This window comes from Bombus pyrosoma, linkage group LG4 (genome assembly GCF_014825855.1).
Source record: "Bombus pyrosoma isolate SC7728 linkage group LG4, ASM1482585v1, whole genome shotgun sequence".
In the NCBI taxonomy this organism is placed as follows: Eukaryota; Metazoa; Arthropoda; class Insecta; order Hymenoptera; family Apidae; genus Bombus; species Bombus pyrosoma.
Genome location: NC_057773.1, coordinates 13,451,976 through 13,478,020, shown reverse-complemented (window position 1 = coordinate 13,478,020; position 26,045 = coordinate 13,451,976). Strand labels below are relative to the sequence as shown.

The 26,045-nt window shown below is 33.9% G+C and overlaps 2 protein-coding genes across 5 annotated transcripts; one reads left to right on the top strand and one right to left on the bottom strand.

Moving 5' to 3' along the window:
* Positions 1-12,322: 12,322 nt before the first annotated feature.
* On the top strand, positions 12,323-18,000 carry LOC122566740 (methyltransferase-like protein 7A). Its single transcript, XM_043724422.1, has 3 exons — positions 12,323-13,529; positions 15,721-15,980; positions 17,522-18,000. The coding sequence occupies exons 1-3, from the start codon at positions 13,253-13,255 to the stop codon at positions 17,780-17,782; spliced, it is 798 nt and encodes a 265-aa protein (XP_043580357.1). The 5' UTR covers positions 12,323-13,252; the 3' UTR covers positions 17,783-18,000.
* On the bottom strand, positions 17,656-25,318 carry LOC122566737. Of its 4 annotated transcripts, none has more exons than XM_043724414.1 (4): positions 24,594-24,732; positions 23,217-23,319; positions 20,802-23,118; positions 17,656-17,787 (listed from the first exon to the last, which is right to left on the bottom strand). In XM_043724414.1, exons 1-4 carry the CDS (start codon positions 24,665-24,667, stop codon positions 17,783-17,785), a joined length of 2,499 nt encoding a protein of 832 aa, XP_043580349.1. In that variant the 5' UTR covers positions 24,668-24,732; the 3' UTR covers positions 17,656-17,782. The 4 variants fall into 4 exon arrangements, with proteins under 4 accessions (XP_043580349.1, XP_043580350.1, XP_043580348.1 ...); XM_043724415.1 differs by lacking the exons at positions 17,656-17,787; positions 24,594-24,732 and adding exons at positions 24,911-25,055; positions 25,177-25,318 and having other exon boundaries at positions 20,471-23,118; XM_043724413.1 differs by lacking the exons at positions 17,656-17,787; positions 24,594-24,732 and adding an exon at positions 25,177-25,314 and having other exon boundaries at positions 20,471-23,118.
* Positions 25,319-26,045: the final 727 nt, after the last annotated feature.

Genomic DNA, 26,045 nt, shown 5'->3' with positions numbered 1-26,045 from the left:
CTTTGAAACGTACATTGATACGAGATAAACAGTTTGTTCGTACGTTCAACGAAACGTCCAAGTACAGAGACAAATTGTTGGAAGGACATAGTATCTTCTATGACGAAGATATTAAAATCCAATTTGTGGCTGTATAAATGAAAGAAACAAAAGTTAGCAAATATAAAGGCACGGTAAACGTGTTTGCTGGTTTGTCGGTAAACATATTTTTATCTGCATATACGTATGTATAACGAAGACTTTAATAGAAACTTACAAAAATAAATAACTTTGTACAAAGCAGCACGCGAAGCAAATAACAAAGAGGACGTCGTTGGGGCAAAATTTTTTTAAAGTTGCTTTAAAAAATAATTTCATGTAGAAGCGGTAAAACTGTTGGCAAAGCTGATCAGAGATCAACGAGGTTTCATATGACAGCATTTTTGATCCTATTGTCCTCGTAACTAGGAATGACGTGCGAACGCGTCCCCCAGGATTCGTCATAGGATCCTGAGCGACTAATTTATGAAGCAGTAGTGTAGGATAGCCTTATTGTTGGATACAATTGTCATCCGCATTGTGCCGCTACTGTGACATAACAATCGAGCTGCTTCTCTTTGTTTGCTTGTTTGTGGCTTGTTCAAAGATCCAAGTTCTCCCATCCTATGAACGACGTGCCCATAAAAATGTATCGAATTGTGCTTCTTCGATTTCTCTAGTTTCCGTGTGAACCTTTAAATTCGTGCAAACTTTCCAATCACATACTCAGTGTGAATTATTTTTTTAACTTCCGTCAAATCAAATGGAAAATGAAATTTCGTCTGAAAGCTCTCGTGCCAGACGGAAGAATCGAATAGCACGAGCTGCGTAATATATACATACTTTGTCACTAACAAGAAATCGAAAGAAACAGAAGAAACTGTGAATACCATGGAAATTCCAAAATTAACTTTGCAACAGACATCTAAAAAATGAGTTCAAGAAGCAAGTCGCGAATCAACGAAAATTAGCTTCGAACATCGTTTTTGATCGGAGACCAAATGTACGATAAGGATGCTTATTCGTAACCGAAATCGTTTAAACCAAGATAAGACTTCTTACTATATAATCTTTGTAATTGGTATTGTAACAATTGCGGTTCCTGATCTCAATGACATGATCTTATTCGTATAAACAATTAAGCGAAATGGAATGTTTTACACATACAGCGTAGCTTTAAATGGTCGTGCAATCAGCTTGGTCCATTGATATTCACCTAGATGTTTCGTTAAAATCAAACATATTAGAAATCTGTGTGAAGAGATCGTAGAGATGCCGTTATGGCTTGACGTTCGATATGAATCACTCAAACGGTCGAATCACGTTAAACGGTTGTTTATGATTGGGGAAAGAAACGTAAGAAAATTGATTGTCTTTGATAAATCGGTAGACGAAATAGAAGAGACGTGAAATTAATCGAGTCGGTAAAATCATCGATCTTGGCATCGATACCGCTACCAAAAGAGGATAAAGCGATAAAAATTACTCTCATAATCAGTTTCGAACAGAAGTGTAAATCGCCGCTGGGCGTTCTAACGATCCATAAACGCCTCGTTAATCACACGGTAGGTGCTCGATTCTTGGCCCTGTGAAAGATGAAAGAGGACGCTAATAAGACCAATAAGAGACAGAAGTATATACATAACGTTTGCGGTGCCTAAAAGACGAACCTCTCCTTCCCACGATGGACGATAATAGAGCCACGAGCACGCCCAACTAATAGCAATAAAGTTAGAAATCGTGTTGTGAGCTACAGGACGTATCGTAGGATGAGCAGAAAACATGTTGCGTATACGTCTATCAACAGAGACTAATACGGCAGTTGCCGAATTAGCGCAACGCGATTCGAAATTGTGAACTTGAGCTTGTGTAAGCAAAGATGAAACAGCTTGTCAGCATCTTTATTAATTCGTCGTTCTCTGGTATTGCTCGGCGAATAATAGAGAGATGAAAGGCGATAACAGTAAAATCTCCGTATTGTAAGTGACTGATGATGAATTTATAGACTTGGAAGGATAAGAAGAAAATGTGTCGGGTCTGTGGCGAAAATAAAATTTATCGTTAAATCGCTGCTGGTTAAAACTTCTTACGGCTATTATTAACGAACGATCGAGATATTGAAAATTAAGAAAAATGAAAAAAAACTTACGAATTTTATAGTATTAGGTTGTCCGGAAAGTGTCTTTCTTTTACAGACACGTATTTTACAACGATTCATCTTTGTACAAACATGAAACCTAATCTGTTGTGATCTTTATTTTGATAGAACAAAATGGATCATACGTAATTCAACGGAATAACATAAAACGGAAAATGTTGTGCATCCATTATTTCCTTATAAAACGAGCGAAACTTCTCGGACGACTTGATATACCTCGACATCGATGTTTCTAGAAATATTAAAAAAAAAATAAATCATTTCGACCGAAAGTCATTCGTTTGTTCATTTACGCTTAAGATAAAGATTCAAACCGTCGACAATTTCCAATATGTTCAATATTTGTCCATGTCACGTTTCAGTGAAATCATCAACGAAATGTTTAAAAACTGGCGATAACCCGCGACTGTGAAAAGAACGCAAATGCAAAAGTAAAAGGTTCGTTTCGCCGTTGATCGCGTACAATGTATCGTATCGAGTGATGGATATTGGCTGCGCATAGATGAATACGTTTGGAAGAACAGGGGTCAGCTTTAGTCTCGTTCGATTAGCATGAAGGAGCAAATAGAAAGCGCCAAATGATTTTTGTTCTGCACACGCGGTACATGATGCGACACAATACGAGCGATTGAGCGTAAGGGATGAGAGGTGGATCAGTGTCTGCCCCTCGTGGTGGCAGGAAAGCTTTCCTCTTCGGTTTCTGTGTGGTAAACACGTTGTGTTAGCAAAAGTAATGATGGCCCATCGTGCGATTGATTTGTGGCTCCATTAAGTCGGGGCTCGTCGGTTTCACACCTGGCGGATCTCCTCTTCTGTCAAGCGCATCCTGCTATCGTTCGATAAATCCAAATTATTTCTCCTTCAGAAATTTCTTTCCACGGAACCGCAGGCAGCGACACTTTCTCCCTTTCTTGCCTATTCTATATCGATTCGTCCATTGTAAGTTAATTTTCGACCATCTTCTCGCGTGCTCGCGTATCGTCATACATGTACGCGTGCATTTGCTTTACTCGTTAGAAAATTGTTACAAAAATACCAAAGGATCGTTTGATATAAAATTTTTACAATTACGTATACTCCGAGACTCTGTTTATACGCGTTTCAATAGGAAAAGTGTAATTTTTAAGGGACAACGAGAAGAAATAAGAAAGCATACATATACATATAATGTCGAAAAGTAAAAAATAAAAATTAATTTACCGAACCAAACTTACGATCGCACGATCCTTTCTAACCTCGATATGGATAAAGAAATGTAAATTTTAACTAGCTGTAAATATTTACTACGATTGGCACAAAAGCGAGCGTCGTTTCATTACTTACTTACGCGACATGATGTCTTCGATTGTGCTCAGAGGATAGAGGCAAACAAGAGGTACCAGATGTAACTAATTTTTAAAATTCACCGTGACTGTCTCGCAAGGAACCTTCTGTAAGCTTTTCCTCCGACACATTTGCCTCGCATTTTTTCGGAACGTGGTTGATCCTGCCTTTCGAGGTAAATCTTGGACGAATTCTCAACGAGTATTCAGGAAAATTCGTTACCCACCACAGGAGTCACTATCGCCAATAATCTATTTATTGCGTGCATAATCGCCCTCTTACAATGGCTATGGGATTCTTATGGTATAGCTTGCTTTGCCTTCCGCTACGAAGCTGTGACTCTGTCATCGAATTTTACAATGTTATATATTAAATCTTCTTTTCCGTAGTTTCAAAGTTCAAAGAACTAAATACATTTATAAAATAAATTTTTAATTATTTCTTCTAAACAACTTTTCGGTGTCTCTTTTTATTTATTTATATGCGTATGTATATATATATTTATAATTTATCATGTAGCAACAAATCAGAGTCCTCTATACGTAATTCAGTCATATGGAATAAAACTATATTTTACAGACGTTTACGGTTGTTTCAAAGCTCCTTTTTTTCTTCTTTTTATTATTTAATTTGTACTTTACAATTTGTCCAGCTGGACACTCGATGAATTTATTGTTGTTATTTCTTCACTCAGAGGTAGGATCACAATAGCTATTATTTTATTCAATGGATAAATCTATCACACCGTTCCAAAAGCCAAAAAAGCCTTCATTGCACTTTGTTACTAGGACTAGGGATAAAAACAAAGGAACTTCTTAAACCTATCGATTAAATCAGTCGATTGTAACTAGAACTATCTTTTAGTTACTATTTATTGTAACTAGCGCATCTACATATGGATGGCGAGCACGAACTCACGTTGTCATTTTCAACATTTATCCTGTTTCAAAGTGCACAAAAAATTGTTGTCTTGTAACGATAAAAATGTACCTGTTTTATCGTGTTATAGAGTATTACAGAATGTTAATAATTGTAAATGTATGTATGTAACGTATGAAATTATATTTTTAGTATGTAACACGATAAAACTCTGTACTCTATATTGATACTCTATGATATTCTATAACACGATAAAACAGGTACATTTTTATCGTTACAATTCAAAAATTTATTATGTACTTTGAAACAAGATAAATTTACTGAACGTTCAACCAGATATACTGTAAAATACAAATTAAATAATAAAAAAAATAGCTTTGAAACAACCGCAAACGTCTGTAAAATATAGTTTTACTCCAAATGATTGAAATACGTATAGAGAACTCCGATTTGTTGCTATATGACAAATTCGTTGTTACAGATTTTTAACAGTGTAAAATTCCGTTGATCGAGTCTTTTCTATCGTACGATAATCTAATAACGTAAATATTATTTTTAGCAAATAATTTATACTATATGAAAATATTTGATACACAAACCTTAGACCACAGACTCTCGATACGACAAACAATCAATTCCAATTATCGACAAAAACGTGCACAACGCGTATTCGAAACAAAATTTGTAAAACGATCCGTATTAAGGAAAGAGGTATTCCTCTTTCAGGCTACTAATTTTTTCTTTTGATAAGGAAGAGAGAAAAGGCAGCGGCGAAGTGCAAATAAAGATATCATGGATTTCGGTGAACGCGGAGGCTGCCTTGGTGTACTCTTTTCAATTCTCCGCGTCTCCACGGTCTCCCTATAATCCCGAGGTAGGCTCTACCTGCGCGTATAGCTGTAGCGGCAGCTGCTCTCTAATTGAATTATCTAGTTTCCAATTCGACGCGGAGATTTCGTCCGAAAGGGCCGACGAAAAGTCATGATGACTAAATATTGAAAAACATGCCAGAGTATTGTCGGCGTGGACCCCTGACTTCTTTCTTCTTGAGGGCGGGGCTGTCGATTTGTGAGACCTTTTGTTTGTGGTGGTTGGTCTTTATGCGAGATCCAGATGCTCCTGGCAGAACAAGCGACACGGACGATGGTGGTTGGATGCTGATGGTAGCGAACAAGTCCGCGACGACGATGGTGGTGGCGTTAGCATCCGGTATTTTTCCAGGTATGAAAAGGCAGCGCGAAGAACAGAGCGAGAAATGTTGCCAGTGAATTCGATTTGTTTACTCCAGTTTGCTGAAATTTCAACGCGACGTCGCGCGGGCCTTTTTGTATCGAGGAGAGCTTTTTATTGAAACACGTTGCGTATAAAATTTCTCGAGTAAAAGAATTCCGAATTTTTAACGTTATCCATCGATATTATCAATTTTAACGTTATCATCGATAATGTTATATAAAACATATTATATCTGTATACGTACAAGGGCTATCATTTGTAAAATAAAAGAGGAGAACCCATCGCAAAACGTAGATTAATATCACCTAATTAACATTCTCAATATATAGACGAACGTCGACGAATAAATACACGTTCGATAAATATTTCAACGTACGTTGAAAAACGAATACGCTCTAAATAGGATTGTATTTGTTACTTATAATACTAGGTACTGATAATTTCTTTTTGTACAATCTCGCACAATTGGCGGACGAATACCTGACAAATAGATCAAATAGGTAACAACGACAGAGTAAGAAAAAAATTGCAATACGCGAGTAACAAGTTGCAGATTTGAAAAGAAGGCGTTGTTCGAGTGAGTTAGAGAAATCGGCGGGTGGTCGAAGAATACGGTTGTAAATTACTGATGTTCATTGCGTCACGGTTAAACATGCCAGATTTACGGAGAGACGATGAATAAGAAAGATCGCCGCGTGCAAGCAACGTAGTTTTGTACCGATCCCTTTCCAGTGTTTGCGAACAATGGATGTCTGGATCAATACTTATCTGGTAAACGAAAAAGACACATTTTTTCCTCTAAAGTCGTATGCCTCTTCTCCGAGACTGGTACGTCGCGTCGTTTGACCTGCTACAGATCGAAACTGATTTTTAGCGACAGCCGTGACAGTACGGATAATATCGCGTCGTAAAATACTAATAGCCTATCATTACAAGAACGTCTGCTTGCGATTTTCCTCTTTGTCAGTGCTAAACGTCCACACGCTTCTATATATTCAGGTACATTTAGCAAGGAAAATTGTAAGAACCGCTGCGATTGCACGTACCTGCTTATAATTGAGCGACATACAATTCTTAACGTAAGGTGTTTCTCTAATTCTGCGAATTGTGTTATCGATCACTCGTCATATGTATCGCCGCATGAGAAAACTTCTCAAGGCAAAGGTACGTTATTTCAAGGAGTATGGCGGACTTTCTGTGTACATTTTTAATTCGTTTCAAATTTCATCGATACACTCGCGATAGCCGTGTCTCGTTACGGCGCTAGCGAAATTGGAGCGTTCGGATATTCGCGTGAGACAGGTGGTCGATTAATTTGTTGTAATTATCGGATCGATTTGCAAGACCGTTGGTACGAACAACGGAGCGAAAGGGACGAGGACGAACGAGGTTCGGTAAAGTTGAAAAGAAGAAAAAATGAAACGGTCCGTGTCGTGTGTCGGTAAACCCGGAAACTCGATGGGCGCATTAAGGGTTGAACTTAATAGAAAATCGGGCAAGGCGTTGAATAGATTCCATTTTGATGGAGAAGAAGTGTCGGTAGGTTGGCCGACGTGGAAGAAGGGAGGCTGACGTCGGTGCAAAGATTTTGCGCATTAACAACGTCGAGGGAAAAAAGAGGGTGTTGCCCGATATCGTAGGTTTTTACAGGACCGAAGCATGGCAGCTCGGCCATTTATTATTTCCCGCCACGCACCAGCGTCCCAACAATACCGTCCATTGACAATTTCTGCTTCACACACGACGCCGCGCACCGCGACGCTCCGCCCACGATCGAACTACAGAGAGAGCCGACGAGCTCTCGTCCCGACAGAACCTCTGTCGCTCTCCTTTGCCGACACCGATCTTTCGGGGAAATGATCCCTGTTCGGATCTCTTACTTCGAACCCACAACGCCTTCTTCTCTGCGTTCTTCGTAAATATTTCCTTTCCAAATCTCCTTCTGTTGGGAAACAGAACGGTTCTGTTCCCGTTTCTTCCCCCTTATCGTGTCTTATGTAAAACAGATACAACGGAGGTGGGCCTATCGACCAGCGTTGTATTAGCTTCAAATTAACGCACGTCTCTGCAACTGTTTGCATCGAAACCGTAAATTAGCCTCCGCAACTGTACGGAACAGTATCCGGAGTCCAAAACAAATCGCACGCACAGTTTGCCGCGAGACGAATGCGTCTGATATCAGAATGCCACGCGCGATCGCCGATAAAGCGTCGATATGCAATTTTTTAAACTTCATATACGAAAACCAACGACCGCGTTATTTATGAGACGATCTGACAGAGATAGAAGCCGAATTTGATGTCGCGAGGAATTTTTTAAAAGAAAATATCGTCTACGAAACGAGAATACCGGAACCGAAAGGAGGGAAAATCCGTTAGGAAACTAAATCGAGAGCAAGTGTCCTCGTGTCAGCGTGTTGCCGTAACCTCGGAAATAAGCACTCGCCGTAAATCAAGAGCGCGGTCCATCACTTTTACGGCATTCTTTTACCCGATCTATAGATTCCTTTATGTATTGTGATCGTTTATGATTTGTTTGATGCGCAATGTATTGTGTCGGCCTTAGTTAATGCGTCTGTTAATTTACGACCAGATACCTTGGTCGTAGCACGCGTTAACGCTACAAACTACCACGCGACACTCGTTGCATGAAATATTGCTCCGATGTTTGGATACTAAAAGATGCCTAACTACCTTGAAACGAAAACATGGCAGTAACGTCGACTGTAAAATCGGAGATATCTTCCTTGAGAATGATACTTTGCTGGTGATTCAGTAAACGCGGTGCAACCATTGTGTAACACCATACACCGATAATTACAGCGATTTAATAAAAGCCAGAGTGGACATAGAAATTGTAAAATTAATTTATGATCTAATTAGGATCTAATTAAATGGCATTTTCTTAAGTTTTGCGTTAAAATCGATACGATGCCTGCAGAGAAATCGAAGTATTTGTAAATAATAATCTTACAAAAATGTAATAATCGTTGACGAATTCGTATGTAACAACATATCGAATCAAATTTACCAAATAAAAATTTTAATCAAAGGATCGTATCTATATAAGAAAATAGGCGATTTTTTAATCGAAAACCTTATCGAAATCCCACGGAAGCTGGCAAGTATACGACGGGTTGCTCGTCGATAGGCGCCCCCGGGAAGCTACGTTTCTCAAGCTTCGTCGTCGAACTATCACCGCTTTCTCGATTAAAGTTGCAATTCCAAAGCATCCTATACAAAATTTACAAAATTCCAGCGGATCAAATATTTGGCTAATGTGCATCGAACAACAAGGGTACGAGGCAAATATAACAGACTCTTCGTTTCGCCATACTCTATTTTGCGTTACTTTACCGTACTTGTTAAACAATGATCCGTGACGATGCTGAGAAATAAAAGCTTCACAGAGTACACGAAGAACCCTTGCACCTAGCTCGTGCTAAGCACAATGGCGCCATATTGTGAAAATATTGATTACGATTCGCCAACAATGGAGACAATGCCGTCGACTTCGCTGCCGTAGCGACACTTGAAAAAAAGAGCTTCTTCTCAAGTACGTCTTGTATGCCTCACGGCGTCGTGTTTCGCTCAAGTTGAATCCCTCCTACGATGAATATATTATACGGGATTTGTTGTAGCAGGTAAAAATACTTGAGGTGCTCCTAAAAATTACAAAATCGGAATAATTGAGGCGAAAGAACGCGTTTCTAGAATTACGTTACGTACATATACCCCTAAAGCCATATTGAAACCTGTTTGGACCTATGGGATCCAACTATGGGGAACAGCGAGTGATTTCAACATAGAAATTCTCCAACGATTCCAATCAGAAACTCTAAGATCCTTGATAGATGAACCTTGGTATGTCACCAACGAAACGACCTTAAGATACAGTTAACCCTTTCGCTTCGGCAGTCCAGTCCACCTAAGTGCTCTCCCTGTACGGAGGATCGCGCCACAAATGCGCACAGTGGCGTGATTGCTGTATAAATGTTTTCCTAAGTCTTAAATAACAACTGCGCTGAATAAAACAATAATAAAAGAATCTGTGTTCCAATATGATAAGTATAATTTACATCTTTAAAGAAGAAATATATAGGTTCAGAAACAGATATAATATAAGAGTTAACAACCATCAAAACCTATTAGTTACCCAACTACTTGACACGAGGGATCAGATCCGCAGACTAAAAATAAATAATACCCTCTAGATTGAAGCATTAGATTCAACTAGGATCAAACATACTAGAAACTATTATAATCCAAGTTACAGTACCACGCCGGAAGAATTTGCTTATAATTTTCAATGAGAATTGATTGTAAATGGTCTACTAAATAAAAAAGAAAAATACATATACCCCATTTGCATCATGGCCCTACTTAAGAGGACTGGTTTTTATCACCGCGCGCGGTCGGTCGTAGGTGCAGTAAATGACATCCGAATTCTTCATGGAGTTTATCGAAAATTTCCTGTTCAAAACGATTGGTAGACAATGTTATTTCGCAAACATGGCATCTTGCGTTCTCTATAACAGAGGAAGAAAGTAAAAATTATTTATTTAAAAAGAAATTATTTAAATTAAAATGGAAATAAAAAAAGTAGTCGCGCGGGTTAATCCGCGCTTGGATGCAAATGGGATACCGACGACTAACTAGAAGAATCGGAACATCGACTAAGATATACTTTAACTACAGGTAACGATGCTTCGTATTTGTATTAGTGCAAATTATTAGTTGATTAATTGTTTGCTACGGTCGCAAGTATGTAAATTCGCGTTATAGTTTACAATATTAGGATATGGAATTTTACGAAACGTTGGAAAATAATCTTTCGCTAGTGGAAAGATGTAAATAAAATATGATAAGTGAGTAACGTTCCGAATTCTCTTGTATCGTTTAATGATAACATTTCGAGGTATTTTGCACGAAAGTTATGGACGGGTAGTTTATCAAATACTGGCTTTGTTTGCGAGGGGAAAGTCAGGAGAAGCAGAGTGACGCGCGCAAGTGGGTAAAATATAAAACAGCAACGGCAGCATTTAAATATTTTTCACTCTCGAAAGATCAAACAGATAGGTAGGCCGTTCGCTTCGTGCTCACCAATAAGCCGTCCAAGTACTCGAAGAACTGTTCACGTGCTTGTACGTGTCCAACTTAAATTTGCTGACGAGCCTTCGGGCATTCTCGAATGACAAGAAGCGGGATGAAAAGAACGCAGGGACAAAAATACCGAAACTTTCCAGTCGAGTAGACAACGAATTAAATAGCGAACAATAAAAATTAGTTCATCGAGTAAAAGGACGTGTACTTTTCTACTCAAATAAGACAAATTTAATCTTTGCGCATATCGTACCGTTGCACGGAAAGTGACGCAACTAAAAAAACGCGATTTTTCAGTTATCGCTGTAAAAAATATTGCAGTTATCGCTGTGAAAATATCGTTCGACCAGTTATATCGAAGCAAGATATTTCCAACGTATAAGAGACATCTTACGTGTCTCTTAGTTGCATAGTATACAATACTGTCTCACGGTCCGCCTGCTTTAATTCCATGTAATCATCTTGACTGTAAGAATACGATCAAATAAATATAATTTTATCGTCGTAGATAAATATGGTATTATCGATCGCCGTATTTTCTCAAGATCTCTGAAGGATCTGCAAAGTACGATTGAAAATGTCGTTGAGATTCGAATGTATCTTGATCCGATATAGCTGAACTCTTTCGAAGTGAAACGTTGAGGAACAGAGCGAGCCACGACGAGCACGTAGTAAGAGAAAATAAAAACGCCGACGAAGAACGAAGAAGGGAAGACGTATGTATGATTTTTTACGGCGATTCTCTGGAATCAACGAGCCATTACGAAAACGGTCGGCCTCCTCTCCGCCCCAATGCCAACAACAAAACGCCTCTCTGGAGCTGGCGAAATGCTTCTGAATCGAACGAATTTCGAGTTTCATGCATGTGGAACCGCAAAGATATACGTATGGTGCGTGTACGTACGCGTAAGAGCACGAGCAAGAGGCAAACGAATGCACGCACTCGCTCGAGGGACTAAATTGATCGAACCCGTTTTGTTTGTGGTCACTCTTAAAACTCGAGTGACAAAGAATCATGCTCCCCTAGCGCCGATATGTTCGTTTCGAACGTTTTTCTTTTTGCCCGCTGGCTGTTTCCCCTTTGTTAACTTGTACGCTCTTTCTCGCATTTCGAAAACGTGAGACTATTGTTCTCCCTCTTCTTCTACCAGCCGAATCGTGTTCTCTTCCGTAAAATTTTCAGCACACGCGTTCTTTCTCCTCTTCTTTCTCCTCCTCCTCCTCCTCCTCCCCTTTTCCTTCTCGCTTCTTCTCTCTTTTTACTTTTTACAGCGAACCGTATGGCGAATGTATATATATATATTTATTTATTTAATTCCAAATTTATCAAAGTGTCACGAATTTTGTTCGCCTATAATCAAAAACAACAGATCGAAGTGTAAAGTCTACGTTTTTATAAAAAATATATAAAAATGATCTATCGCATGTAGCGAAAACTTTATTTCAATCGTTTAAATTTAAAGGTACATTGATCATTCTTCTACTAGAAATCGTGTCTCGGATAGAAGACGTATTACTAGTAATTAGAACATTTTCGTTAGTTTCTTGTACCATTTCGATACCATTTCGAGCTTATGGAACGATGGGATTCAAACACGAACAACTGATTCATTATCCTGCTCTTGTTTTATTATTTTCGCATCGCTCCAATTTTTACTTTTTTCTCTCGGATCGTTTCAAAGTCATCGTGTCATAGGTTATTAAACTGCTCTTGATATCGTGTACAACGTCACATTATATTACAAGAGGCTGATAATAATATGCAAAAAGATATCAACGATATTGAAATAACCTTCGCATTTTGAAACATGTAGCGGCAATCTATGTGTAACTATAGAATATAAATTACATTTTTTTTATTATTATTATTATTTAATTTGTACTTTACAATTTGTCCAGCTGAACATTCGCTAAAATTTTTCTAGCTTAATTGCTACATAACATGTGGATGGCTACCCTCAGCGGGTTACCATCTTCGAGTTTGTCCATTTTATTTCATATAAATTAGACGCTAGCATTGTAGACGCATCAAAGAACGCTAAAGCGTACCCCATGTAGATTTGAGCCAACGAAATAGTACAAATAAAATGGAAAGTAGAGAATATTTTCCTAAAGCTGATATAATAATTGTTTGTCAAGTATACATAGGAATGTTGGTATTATTTAGTGGAAAATCTAATAACCGGTTAACTACGTTCTTTAAAATAGAACTTATTATAATGAGGTAGTATTCATTCAGAAAATATGGCTGTAATACTTATCTTATCGTGTATGATTAGTCAACAATATTCGTTTCAGCGAACACTGGTCGCGTTAAAGTGTGATCGCCTACTTACGTACACTCGCGTGTCGTATAAAACATATTGGAAATCAGTGTAAGAAGTTTACATAAGAAGCACGAAACAAGCAAAGCCAATCATTGAAATTTAGAAAGTGTGGCCGCTCGGTCTTCTTACTTAATCGGTTCGTTCAGTCACGAAGGTACGCGTTACGAAAATATTTAAGAATTTTTCCACAAGTGTAGGGTAAAGAACGAAAGATGAGCAGTAAGGATTTGTGGATACGCGACGTGATTACAAGTTATGGATTGTTAATGCTTATTTTCGTTAGCATGGTGATTTTAATATTGCGAAAATGGCCAAATTTGAGACAGTACGTTTACAAGGTTCACTTAACCGGATTCGAAGTGGAGTGTGCCGAACTTATGGTACCTTATAAGAAGCATTTATTCAAGTCGTTACAGTACATTGTTTCAAGCGACAAAGTATTACGATCCATGGGTTGCATACGTCTGCTCGAGATTGGCGTTAAAACGGGTGTGCATTCCATGTACGTACATTATTAACGGTTAATATCGTAATGTTCGACTGGAATCCTACTTAAATACGTATTTTGCTTCGTGATTAATTGGTACACGATAATACACCGAGATTTTCTCGTGATTAACTTTTCATTCCTGTTTGCTAAACTGATCTTAATATTACAAATATTAATTTATTATTACGAGATGAATTATTGAAATTAAATGACGTCTTTAATCGTGGTACATCTAAATCTTACCGAAAGTAAAGAAGACTTGCTCGTCGAGCAATTATTTCTTATTTATGCCAGCGGTTTATATAGTAACACACGTAGAACTCCAAAATTTCCAAAAATACAAATGGACAGCTGGAATGTCGTTTGGAATTTTTGTCTTTATACTGTTCATATTATCCGTGATATTTTAGATACGTACGTAACAGAGCTACATTACGATATTTACAACTTAGAATAATTAAACGGATACAAACGAGTATCGAGTGTCGATATTAAACATCAAGCATTAAGCGTAAAGACTGGAAGATATTGTACGTCGAACGCTCCTCGCAAGTGGGTCAAATTTTAAGATAATATAAGAAAGAACAAAAATATTTTAATAATAAATCGCATATTAACAGCGTACTACTAATTATAATTTCATGTGATAAAAGATTGTTGTATGCAGCAAACATGGTAATGAGTAATAAAATGATAAGGATTATACGTATTATTTCGACAACTTTGCATCTACGTATCATTGTACCGTTAAATATAAATTATAAATTATAAGAGACAAAGATGCTTCGATATTCGATATAATTCTTGTTCTTCCATATACGCGCTGTCTAAGATTCATCCGTTGTATCAAAAGCGGACCTCTGTTACTTCGCTATAAGCAAACGCGATATGATCTTATGCCAATATCTCTCTCGAAATATTGGGAATAAATCGAAAGCTAATTGATTCTCTATAGCAAACTTAAATAAAGGAACTAGTTATATTTGAAAAAGGAGATTTTAAATAACCAAAAATGACTTGCAAAAAATAATTCGATAGAAGACGATAAAATTAATTTTGAATAAAAAAGATTAGATATAAATTTAATATGTAATTTGAACATTCATAAAAAGACACACAAACTACACTTCTTTGATACAATATCAACGTAAAGCAGGATAAAATTACAATATACTTCATGTTACGAGGTAACTGTATCTTTTCACAGAGGATGGACAATACCATGTTTTATGTTATTTCCAGATTAATATATTAAATATTTAATAACATTACAATCATAGAACTTGTATCCTACAAATGTTTTGTTGAGCATCGATTATGTCACATGTTATAGCTGTAGTCATAAATTACACAAGTATAATTTGAGAAAGGAAATTCTTTTATCAGTAATATTGAAATGCAACGATATTTCTGGTTTTATTGTTAGACGTAATACCGATACAAAAATTTCTGTGAAAATCGTGTCTCCCTAAATATTTACTCTCTTTATTAAAATGTCACAATATGTATTTCCGAATGTCCTAGTAAAATGCAAAAGACCATCGGCGATTAACATTCGGCAATGTCAGTGATAGGATCACGTTATCGCCTTAGGTTAATTCGTTTCTTGCTGTATAATTCAGTATGCATAGATATGAACGTAACATGACTCAACTATACCATAGTTGAAGTTGATTAGATTATCCCTCTAAGGTGTTATACACGTCGGAGATGAAAGGTCATCGGGACCTTTCTTTTGGAATGTTGGGGAAAACGCCAATACTTTACCCCAGACTTTTATTATTGCTGCAATTAAATAATAAAACTGAGAAATTGTTGTAATGTTCTAATCCGAGTATGTCAGTTCATTCAGATAAGTTCTACTTGCACGTCGAGTCACACCAGGATCGTGTATCACCTCTCACACGTCATCCCGTTGGCCGTGAATTCGTTATCGAACCTAACCTCATTGTCATCGACATCTCGTTTGTCCGATCACAGCTGTTACTTGCTAACTCTTGTAATAATCATATCCGTACCAATAAAGCTCAGCTAGAATACATAACCACGATGGCTAATTCGAGTGCAGATTCGTCAAACGCCCAAAATTCCAACGCTAATCCGACATACACATGTCTACGCAATTCTGTTTTATAAAAATACGCATCAAAAGTAACGTGGATACACATGGATTAAGTTTAAATCTTACAGGTGAAAATATACAATTTTACTCGGACAGTACGCACTTGATCGGAGTTGACCGAAATCTGAAACTACCTGAATATTTGATAAACGGGAATCGCTCTTGGCAATTCTCACATATCATTATCGAACGTCTAATAGTTGGCGATGGTAGCTGTTTGAAAGAGGTACCCACTGGATATGTAGACGTAGTTGTGACAACAAGATCGTTATGCTCGGTGAAATCATTGCAGTCGACGCTTCGAGAGATCCACAGGGTATTAACGCCGGTAAAATAATAATTAATCAACTATACTATACTATATTATACTATATATATATATATATATATATATACATGGCACATACTAAATTTGATTAACATATTAATCGAAGGCTTTTCAATATACACCATGTCTTTTAACTTAAAAGATATCAATATTCCTATGTATTTACGATCAATGAGGACCAGCTAATAATGATTAACAATTATCGTGTATACATTATGTATACACACGTGTATACATAGATAAATTCTCGTGACAAAGTTTAAATAATGCTAATGACATTCGTTTATTTAATATTTTATTTGTTAGTAAGATTAAGAAATTTAAATTTCAGAAATTATGCATACATATATATATATATAGTAGCTTGCGATTAGATATGATCAACCATGTACATATTTTACATAATTACAAATAACAGATTACATATTCGCCATCGTACATTTCATTATACTCATCGTGATACTCATTATACTCATATGAAAAATCCGTGACCTAAGCAACCAAAATAACTTGGCAGAAGTATGAAAACAAATTTCACGATTTGTCCGAAAGGGTTAGAGATGATGGTTTCGAACTGAACGACGTATCTCGTTTGAAACAACTTTAGACGATCGAAGAGGAGTATCGGAAACGTTTCTGGATAAAAATGCGACGCAAATGTAAAAATATCTTGCCGTATAATTTAAAGTGACTCCGACCATCATCTTCGAGCGATTTCTACTTTATGATAACGCGAAATCGTACAAACCGGGTTACCACCGAATTAAAAAAACATCGTCTCATCAAAAATATATAAATATTGCCTTATCCGATATATTCAGCAAAAATGCTTGGTTAATAGAAGGAATTACAAAAATATATCGATAATCTTATCGTTTTGAAAGACAACGTTTCTTTTTCCGCCACGACATCCATACGTTATGTATTTAATAAATAATCCGAAATGGATGACAAATACTTTTATCAAAATTATTATTACATTCTCTTTATATTAATTTTTCGTATAACAACCACAAGAACATGTTTGTACTTTAACAATAATTTGGATTGTGAAAGCTTTCGATTTTACAGTAATATAAATATCTTTAACTTTAACTATCTATAAATTTTTACACCAACATAACAAAGTTATGTTACTGGAATAAACAGTATTATTACTTAATCTTCAAACATCTGGTGTAAACAATATAACAAACCCTTGCAAATATTTATATCATAATTTTCGAATCATCTATTAAATATTATAAAGGATAAATATCGTAGTTATGTGAAGAGTAAATATCGCATGTTAGCGATTTTATATATTTTCGCATATTATATGCGTTAAATACATAAAAATCTACTTATTGTCTTCCAACCATGCTTCTCTTCGTCTTTCTATACATATATATATATATATATATTTATTTATTACTATAATTCAATTTTGTATACATAGTAAAATACAGAAATGCAATTTAATATTATCAGCAGATATTTTATTCAAATAAATAAATATATATATAAAGATTTTATCTAACTTGTGCTGTCCTTTGTTACAGGGTGGTCAATATTTATTTATAGAACATGTACCTGAGAATGAAGGAACGTTTGTACGATGGTTGCAAAAAGTGTTATCACAAACAAAAATATGGCCATCGCTTTTTGGAGGTTGCCACTTAGATATCGATCCTATTCTGAATATTAAAGATGTTGGTTTTCATCATGTTACATGGGATATATTTACTCTTGACGGTTACGTATCCCACCCTTTCCATTTGATTCTTTCAAGGCAACATATATTGGGCGTAGCGATTCGATAGTTAAACTTAACAAAATGAAAAATATTACAAACATTTATATATATAAACAATAAAAGCATGCATATATTAACAAATGGATAATGTATGGAAGCAAAGACAGAATTAATTACTAAAATGAAATTAGCATATGTAAGTACACTGTATTCAAGCAAGTGTACCTACATATTCATAATATCAATTAATTCACAAATAAAGTGTTATTCATTTACGAAGTATAACTTTCACAGTTCCACTCTTCGACCCTTGTTCGTAAAGGTTTCCTCATACAGTAAATAACTTTGCCATAGTTTAAAATCATGAAGTGAGGTGCTACGTTCTATTTACGGGGATTATCTCACGTGCTAAGGAATAATCTCCTGTTTCCTCGCTGATATGAAACTAGTCTCTTTCTGTCTGAATTCGAAATATAAATAACATCGATGTAAGAACCAATGGAAATTTAAGATCATTTTCCAAGAGAACGCAACCCATTTGCAAGAGATTCCTCGAATTCCTTCGAGACTTTTGTTCTTCGGGACTAGTGTTACGCGATATAAATGCCATGCAAAGAGATGGTGAACTTGAAATTCAAGGTCAACACCGATTTATGGATATAAGAAACCAAGCAACGTAAATAGGGATAAGCAAGACTGAGGAATTCAATAGGACAATTCCAGAGGAATCATTGACACTATCAAATATGTTGACGCCAGAAATCCAGGTCAGAAATTAAGATGCACGAATTTGAGGTGATATTCAGATAGAATGCAAATAGAGTTTTATAAAAAAAACTGCTTCTAAACGTGAAATGCAATTACTAAGAATATTTAATAACATATTTAATAAAAATTATGTAAATTCGAGCAGACATTGCTATAGAAGAATGGCGACCAATTGGACTCTAAGAGATGTAGAGGTATTACTCTGATGTTTACAATTCTAAAGACATATGTATACACCAATGTTGACAAATTGAAGGATCACGAATTCGTATAAGGAAACTAAAATTCTTTCGGAATTTGTTGATCAGGTTCTGAAGCGAAGACAGATTATGCGAGTTTGTATTAAACCTGTTTGTACTGGACACCAAGATAACACTGCAAGTAAAAGATAAAAAGGAAAATTACCGACAACATTCATAGATTTTCGAAGAGCATTCGACTCAGTCGTGAACTCAGTATTATGGAAAAAGTTATTTGGCATAGGCTTGAGTTCACGAATGATAAGGTTGATAAAAAAATAGTATGAAAAAGCAATGATGAGGGTCAAGACAGCGGGTGGAATGAGAATAAAGGAGATGCATGTCTCAGACTCATGGAAGACTCATTGAGCACGACTCTATATTCCTTACTCGTATACGATACTGATGACTTTTTCATAAAAAGAGGATACCAAAAAGTAATCAAACAAATGGAACTGTTGCTGTTTGAGAACAATGTTCTGCTAACAGAAAATATATAAGATAAGCAATGCAAATGATGACGTAATATGAGAAAGCTGAAAACAGTGAAATGTAAACATCTTTGAACTGTATGGAAAAGAAAAGAATTGGAAAGACTTTCTGCAAATTTTGATTATAAGGAACATATGTACAAGAGACAGGATGCTTAGCAAACTATATTCAAGCAAATAATAATAATAAAACTATGTAATAGTTTTGGGTCTAGAATAGAATATGTATAAAAAAACAGTTTATTGTTATATTTTAATATAATTTGTTATAAAGTATCATAGAAACGAAACACTGATTAATTGCAAACGATAAATTAATAATTGAAAGTAAGAAATTAATCAAAATATATATACAAGAGCAAAAAATATATAATAGTGCTTTATGTGTATGTAAAATATGCAATATAGAGAATCAAACAAACTCTTCATTTAACCCTCTGTCTAACCTATTTTTTAATCTTTGTTATGTATATCATCTGCGTACTAAGTCATTTAAGTTCAGGCAGCTTGTTTTAATTTTTTATGTTTGAGAAGCCCCGAAAATTCTTAAATACTCCTGCAAGTTTCTAAAATATCATCCAGTAGTTTTAAAATAAAGATACTTCAATATTACTTGTTTTTAATTAATTCAGATTGAGTTAATTTCTATATAAGTATGCCACTTATATTAATTTTTATATTTTTACAGTTCGTTGCAGCGATAATAGGTTCCTTGTCAATTTTTCTACACTTTTTACACGTTCACTTAGATATCTAATCTTTGGAACCTATTACATTTAACCACAATACTACTTTCTCTATCAAAAACTTGAATCGTTATTTGAGAGTACCGGTAACGTATTGCCGTAAATGACGACTATGGTCGTCACGAGAAATTACATTTAGTGTCGCCTACAAAAGAAATGTGCGGCAAAGGGTTAAATATATCAGATATGTACGTTATTACTATAAGATAGATGTATAGACATTTTTCTCGTAAACGGTGATAGAACAAGATGAAAGAGAAAAAATACAATAACATATATAAACATTACAAATATAGAAAATTAATATACGTTGTTGTATCGCTTATAAAACATTGTATAAGTTTTTCTTCATATTTGTCATTTAAGAAAAAAAAATAACAAGAATATGCTGTATATAATATCTATTCTATATTAGTTTAATCTTATTCTACATCACCAGCATTTACTTCTGCACACATAATTAATGCTGCAATGAGTTAAATGCATTACATTTTGCTACATCTACCAAGAAATCTTTTTTTTTTTTTTAAAGAATATAATAACTATAAATTACTTTCTATTAGGTTATTCTTTGTCATCTCAAAATAAATTATTAGGTCAATGGTTCAAGGTCAAAAATTTTTGTTTTAAGACATAAAGATTTGCTTTTGTTCCCTGTAACACTCGTCTTGGATAATAATTTAAATTTTCAATTTCAGTTCCTGTTTTACGTAACTTTCGATTACAATCTTCTTCCACCAATAAATTACATTGTTACGAACACTCCTCATTTTTCATTGGGCTTAAATTTTCTTTTTTTTTAAACCTACCATCATTAATTATAGAGTCTGAAAGTAACTTACTTGATAAACTAGTTGAATTCATACTTGAAACTGTAAATTTTATTATACTATTCCTTGTTTCTTCTAATTTATCTACTGTACTATTGAACTTTTCATTCAATACTTTATAATATTGTCTTAGTTTTAATTTTTGCGTATCTTCTGAACAATGTACAAGTTTCATAAATTCATTATCTTCATCAGAGGAAAACGAGATATGTGATTTCTTTCTATTTTTATTCATACATCCATTACTTCTTTCAAAAACTACATCTGATTTTTTCAAAGATGGTGCTATATCATCTTTTTTTATACTTGAAGTTTCCGAATTAGTCTCAAAAGAATTATTTATACTATGTAGCTTTGTAAATTGTCTCTTTCTTAAATCACGCTTATTCTTAGGATTGCTTTTATTGGTACTAAGATTTAATTGACTTTTATCATTTACTCCTTCTATTTTATTTTTAGCACGCGTTTTTGTCATACCTATTTTTTTATTACATATTTCGCTATTTAATTCTTCTCCTTTTTCATGAAATTTTTCTTTTATTTGTAACATTTGATTAATACGAGTTTTTATAGGAATAGAATGGGGTTGAGAACTATTTTTTGAAAATATAGATACATTATCTGTAATGCAGTCGTCGAGTGACGTATTATCACACTTACAAAGCAAAACAGTAGTTTGGTCACTAACTGTGTCTTCAGTTACTGCAACAGCATGTAACATAGAAGTCATATACATTAATTTATCAAGTTGTGTACCTAATGTACTTTTATTATTGGCACTTTTATATTTTTGAATATCAAAGTTTGACAGTCTTTTTAATAAAACCACTGGATTTAAATTTCTAAAATTGTTCATAGTGTTAGTAGATTTTGTATACTTTTGAATTTCGACCTCTGATGATTGTTTTAAACGAACCTTTGAATTTAGGTTTAATGCCACATTACTTAGCCTCTTATATTTTTCAATATCGCGTTTTGACAAACGTGATAAACGAACAACTAAGTGTTTCATATTTGTCATTTTATTTAATCGTCTACGTCGTTGATTACTAAGTCCTGATAATTCAATTGTACTTAGATTGTTAATACTTTTTATTATCTTCTTTGATCTTTTATATTTTGCAATATCATCTTTTGATAATCGTGTTAAACAAACTACTGGATTTAAACTTTGTAATTCTTCTAATTTAAATTCGGTTTGTTTATTTATAGATACATTAGCTGATAGAGATCTATTTACATATTTATCAGTGCCACTTTTTTTTAAATGTTGGTCTATTACTGAATTCTTTGTAATGTAGTCATTTATAGTCTTCAATTTTGGTATACTTTTCTTCCGTTTACGTTTCTTATGATTAGAAATACTAAATTGGCTATTATTCATTAGTTTATTATATGTGGAAAAGCAACTTATTCTTCTTTTCTTACGAATTTTTAATTTTTTTGATAACTTACATTCAAGATCTAATGCAGGATGTAAATTTTGTTTTGAATTAGATATTGTATGTCTGTTATGACTTTTCATGCTAATAAGATCAACAGGTGAATCTCTACCAGTATATAATTTCTTCCGATGTCCTATTTTTGTGGGACTATCCTCGAACTTAAAGCTTTCTTCTGTCCAGCAAGTTTGATTGACATATGGTGATTTCGTATTTGATAAATTTTGTTTAATGTAAGAATTTCTATTAATACTATCATGAAATGTACGTATTAGCTCCTCATGTCTATTAGTTGTCCCTGACAACATATCTGTAGCAACATCTGCATATGTATTTCTTTGTGCTTGTGTCGTATATTCCTCCTCATCTGTATCCTTTTGTGATAACATATGATTTGACATTTCACAAATCTTAGGAGAATATTGCTGTTCATCACTATCATTAGCCTCCAATATATTTTCATTAGTGTCTCCGTTATTCTCTTCACATGTTTTATTTTGTATTACATCGATATCTTGTGTCATTTGAAAATTTCCTATTGAATTATATTTTGCTCCCTCTACAATAGCCATTGTTTCTACTTTATTAGTTGTGTTCATATTTGATAAAATATAAGCAGCGGTATCAACAGAACTACTAGAAGACTTATGATCCGATGAACTTATATATTCTTCGCTTGTCAAAGATAATTCAATATTCGATTGTTTGTCTTTATGTACATAAAGTTCTTTATAAGGTAGATAACCTGTATTTACCCAATATTGTACCACACTTAATGGTTTACACATAGGCTGCTTTATCGTTTCTACTTTTGTTTTCTCCTCCTCATAGAATTCTTTTCGACATGGTTTTAATGTAAAGATATCCAACTCAGTTTCATCAGATTCCTGAAATAAAATATATTATAATTACTACTATTATTATGAAAAGAAGAAACTCTTTAGTAAATATCTATGTAATAAAAAAAAATAGAAATTATACATACTCTTTCTGAATATTTAAGAAATAATTCATTCCAAAATTTTTGTCTCTCTTCTATGACAGTGGGAGATATTTTAAAGGTTGAATAATGTTTAAAACCTGTGATTCTGAAATATACATATAATACACACTTAATCAAGATAATTAGAAACAACTAAATACAAAAATGATGTAAATAATATAAATAATATACTGCATACAAATGTAAAATTTCATATATTGTTTATATGTATATCCTCCTTTTATTATATTTAATATACTACCTTATAATTATACATGTTTAGCTAATACATGTTCAATAATGTTATAAATACAAATAATAATGACAAATATCGAATGTTCGTCCAAAGCCGAGAGGCACGGACTAAATAAAAAAAAAAAAAAAAAAATAATAATGACAAATAATATTTATATATCATGCATTAAAATACTAAAACAAATGCAATGTTAACACTTAATTATTTACTATGAAAAGATTGATATGCCTTAAAGATCAAATTAAAAATGTTGGACTAATATATAATTTAAGAAATAAAGTTATTATATGTCTATTTTATACACCATACTCTTAATTGTATTTAGTAACTTCACTTGTTTTTTTAGAATTTAGGCTTTTTCTTCAAAACCATTATAGAGAGATACTTATTTGCTGCTTTTTTAATTAAAATAGCATGTTAATTTTTCATTACTTGTATAACTGTTAAGGTTAATAACTAAACTTTGAGTGATATGACAAATTTATATCTTTACGAACACAACAGAAAAAGATACACTATAAGATACTAATTTATAGTTGCTTAACATTTAACATATTGAATTATCGAAACCATTAAATCAAATATTATTATTAAGAATTTGCCAATACTTTTACCTAGACATAATATTATCGTAAAACAGGCTTTTTTATTTGTATTTATAATAATGTGTGTTTTGTGCTTTATTTATGTTTGTATTATTATATATAAAAGAGTAAGATATTGCAAATACAGATCCATATAAAAGAAATGATATAAGTTTGTTTACTACTGTATATTTTGACATATTAAAAATATAAAACGAATTATGAACATACATATTAAAAAACTATAAGATATAACCATAGAATTGTTATATTTTGCTATTTCTATTGTTATTCTTCTAATTTATACTTCTAAATTATATAGGTGTTATGATAAGCACAAATAGTTTGAAATAAATTTAAATATAATCAATAAACACTTAATACTATTATACTAAATACTAATTGATGAGACAAAAATTAAAGATTATAGAGATACTGCTTGCAAAACATATGCATTAATGTCACGATCACTTTTCATATTAATTATATTATATCAAAATGTCACACCATAATATTAACCTATATCAATATTTACTTTACCTTCCAACACCTTCATTATAAGATAATGAAAGCGAATCGTCATTAGAAACCTTTTTACTTATTTTACTTGCCATAGCGTATACCGGTGAGCTTTACTTTAAATATCACAAAAGTCAGCAAAAAAATATCGGACATCATGATAACCAGATGTAATAAAACCAAAATATGTATGTAAATATATATAGTCACTGTATATCTAAGGGTGACATCTATTGCACTAAGGATTCGAATATGTCCTAATAGAGTCAAAATTTAATACATTTATACGAAAATATACACATATTCAATAACAAATATATATCAAAGTAAGTACTTACGTTATAATTTATATACTTTTTCATTGTTCATCATAAAAAACGAAATATTAAGTAATCCCACAACGTGTATCATGTTTAAAAATAAGAAGTATTTGATAGTTTTAGGATATTTTCAAGTAGGAGTTAAAATAATTTATAAATTTTGCTGTTATGTAATGAAATTTTAATAATTGTGTTAGATATTATTGTAATTAAGCGAAATTATAATCTGGTTCATTATATCATGATGCACATGTAACTAAATATATATATATATATATTCTTACAGATACGTATGAAGCACGATCATATAGATAGCTCTGGACGCTAGTTAGGGAAAACCGTCTGAAAATTGAATTACGTCTAGTCGTAAAAAATCAACATAAAAGATCAATAAAGTTCGCGTTCCTTCGAGACAGACAAAGATATGTAGATTGTATCTATTTCTTGTCTTCCATGTTGATTTTTCACAACTGGTCACGATTCAATATTAGGACGATTTTCCCTAGTGAATGTCGAAATCTGTTTATACGTACAGTATGTGCAGCTACTGATACGTAAATGCCTAAATACGTAGGCATACCTAAAAAATAGAATCGAATTCGGTTTACGGTGGGGAGAGGTTACTTCCCTCGTTTCATGATAATGAATTTGACCATCACCTGTCGAATTTGTTTGGCGATGTTTCTGCCGTTATAACATCGATTTGTTGGCTTTGTTGATAGAAACGATCCGAAAACACTCCATTCTTGAACAAGGTAAGCGTATGTAGAGAGCATGTGAATGCTCACCAGTGCGAACCAATCAGATATCATTTGTGCGGTCCACTCATTGGACGAAGCATGGATAGAAGTCAATATGGCGTCAAAGTAATATGTAAAATACTCTTAAAATGCTCAATTTTACATAGTCATAACTTTTGAACCAATGGATTCTGCAGATTCTACACGTCGAAAACGACAAGATTGCGAATAAAAAAATATTTCAAACCCTAAAGTAAAGTGTAACCAGAGAGATTTCTATATTTCCTATATGACAATTATTGTCATAAGATAAGCTGTTATAATTCGTACTCTATTAATTTATTATTTTATATCTTAATTTATCAAATTCATGACTAATATAAGATACAGACCACTTATTTAAGTTGAAAATA

Coding starts and splice junctions, on each gene's coding strand:
- LOC122566740 (XM_043724422.1), top strand. CDS start 13,253: ATGAGCAGTAAGGATTTGTGGATACGCGACGTGATTACAAGTTATGGA. Junction 13,530..15,720: donor CGAGATTGGCGTTAAAACGG/GTGTGCATTCCA, acceptor TAAATCTTACAG/GTGAAAATATACAATTTTAC. Junction 15,981..17,521: donor TCCACAGGGTATTAACGCCG/GTAAAATAATAA, acceptor CCTTTGTTACAG/GGTGGTCAATATTTATTTAT.
- LOC122566737 (XM_043724412.1), bottom strand. CDS start 24,667: ATGGCAAGTAAAATAAGTAAAAAGGTTTCTAATGACGATTCGCTTTCA. Junction 23,320..24,593: donor TATAATGAAGGTGTTGGAAG/GTAAAGTAAATA, acceptor TGTATATTTCAG/AATCACAGGTTTTAAACATT. Junction 23,119..23,216: donor TTCTTAAATATTCAGAAAGA/GTATGTATAATT, acceptor ATTTTATTTCAG/GAATCTGATGAAACTGAGTT.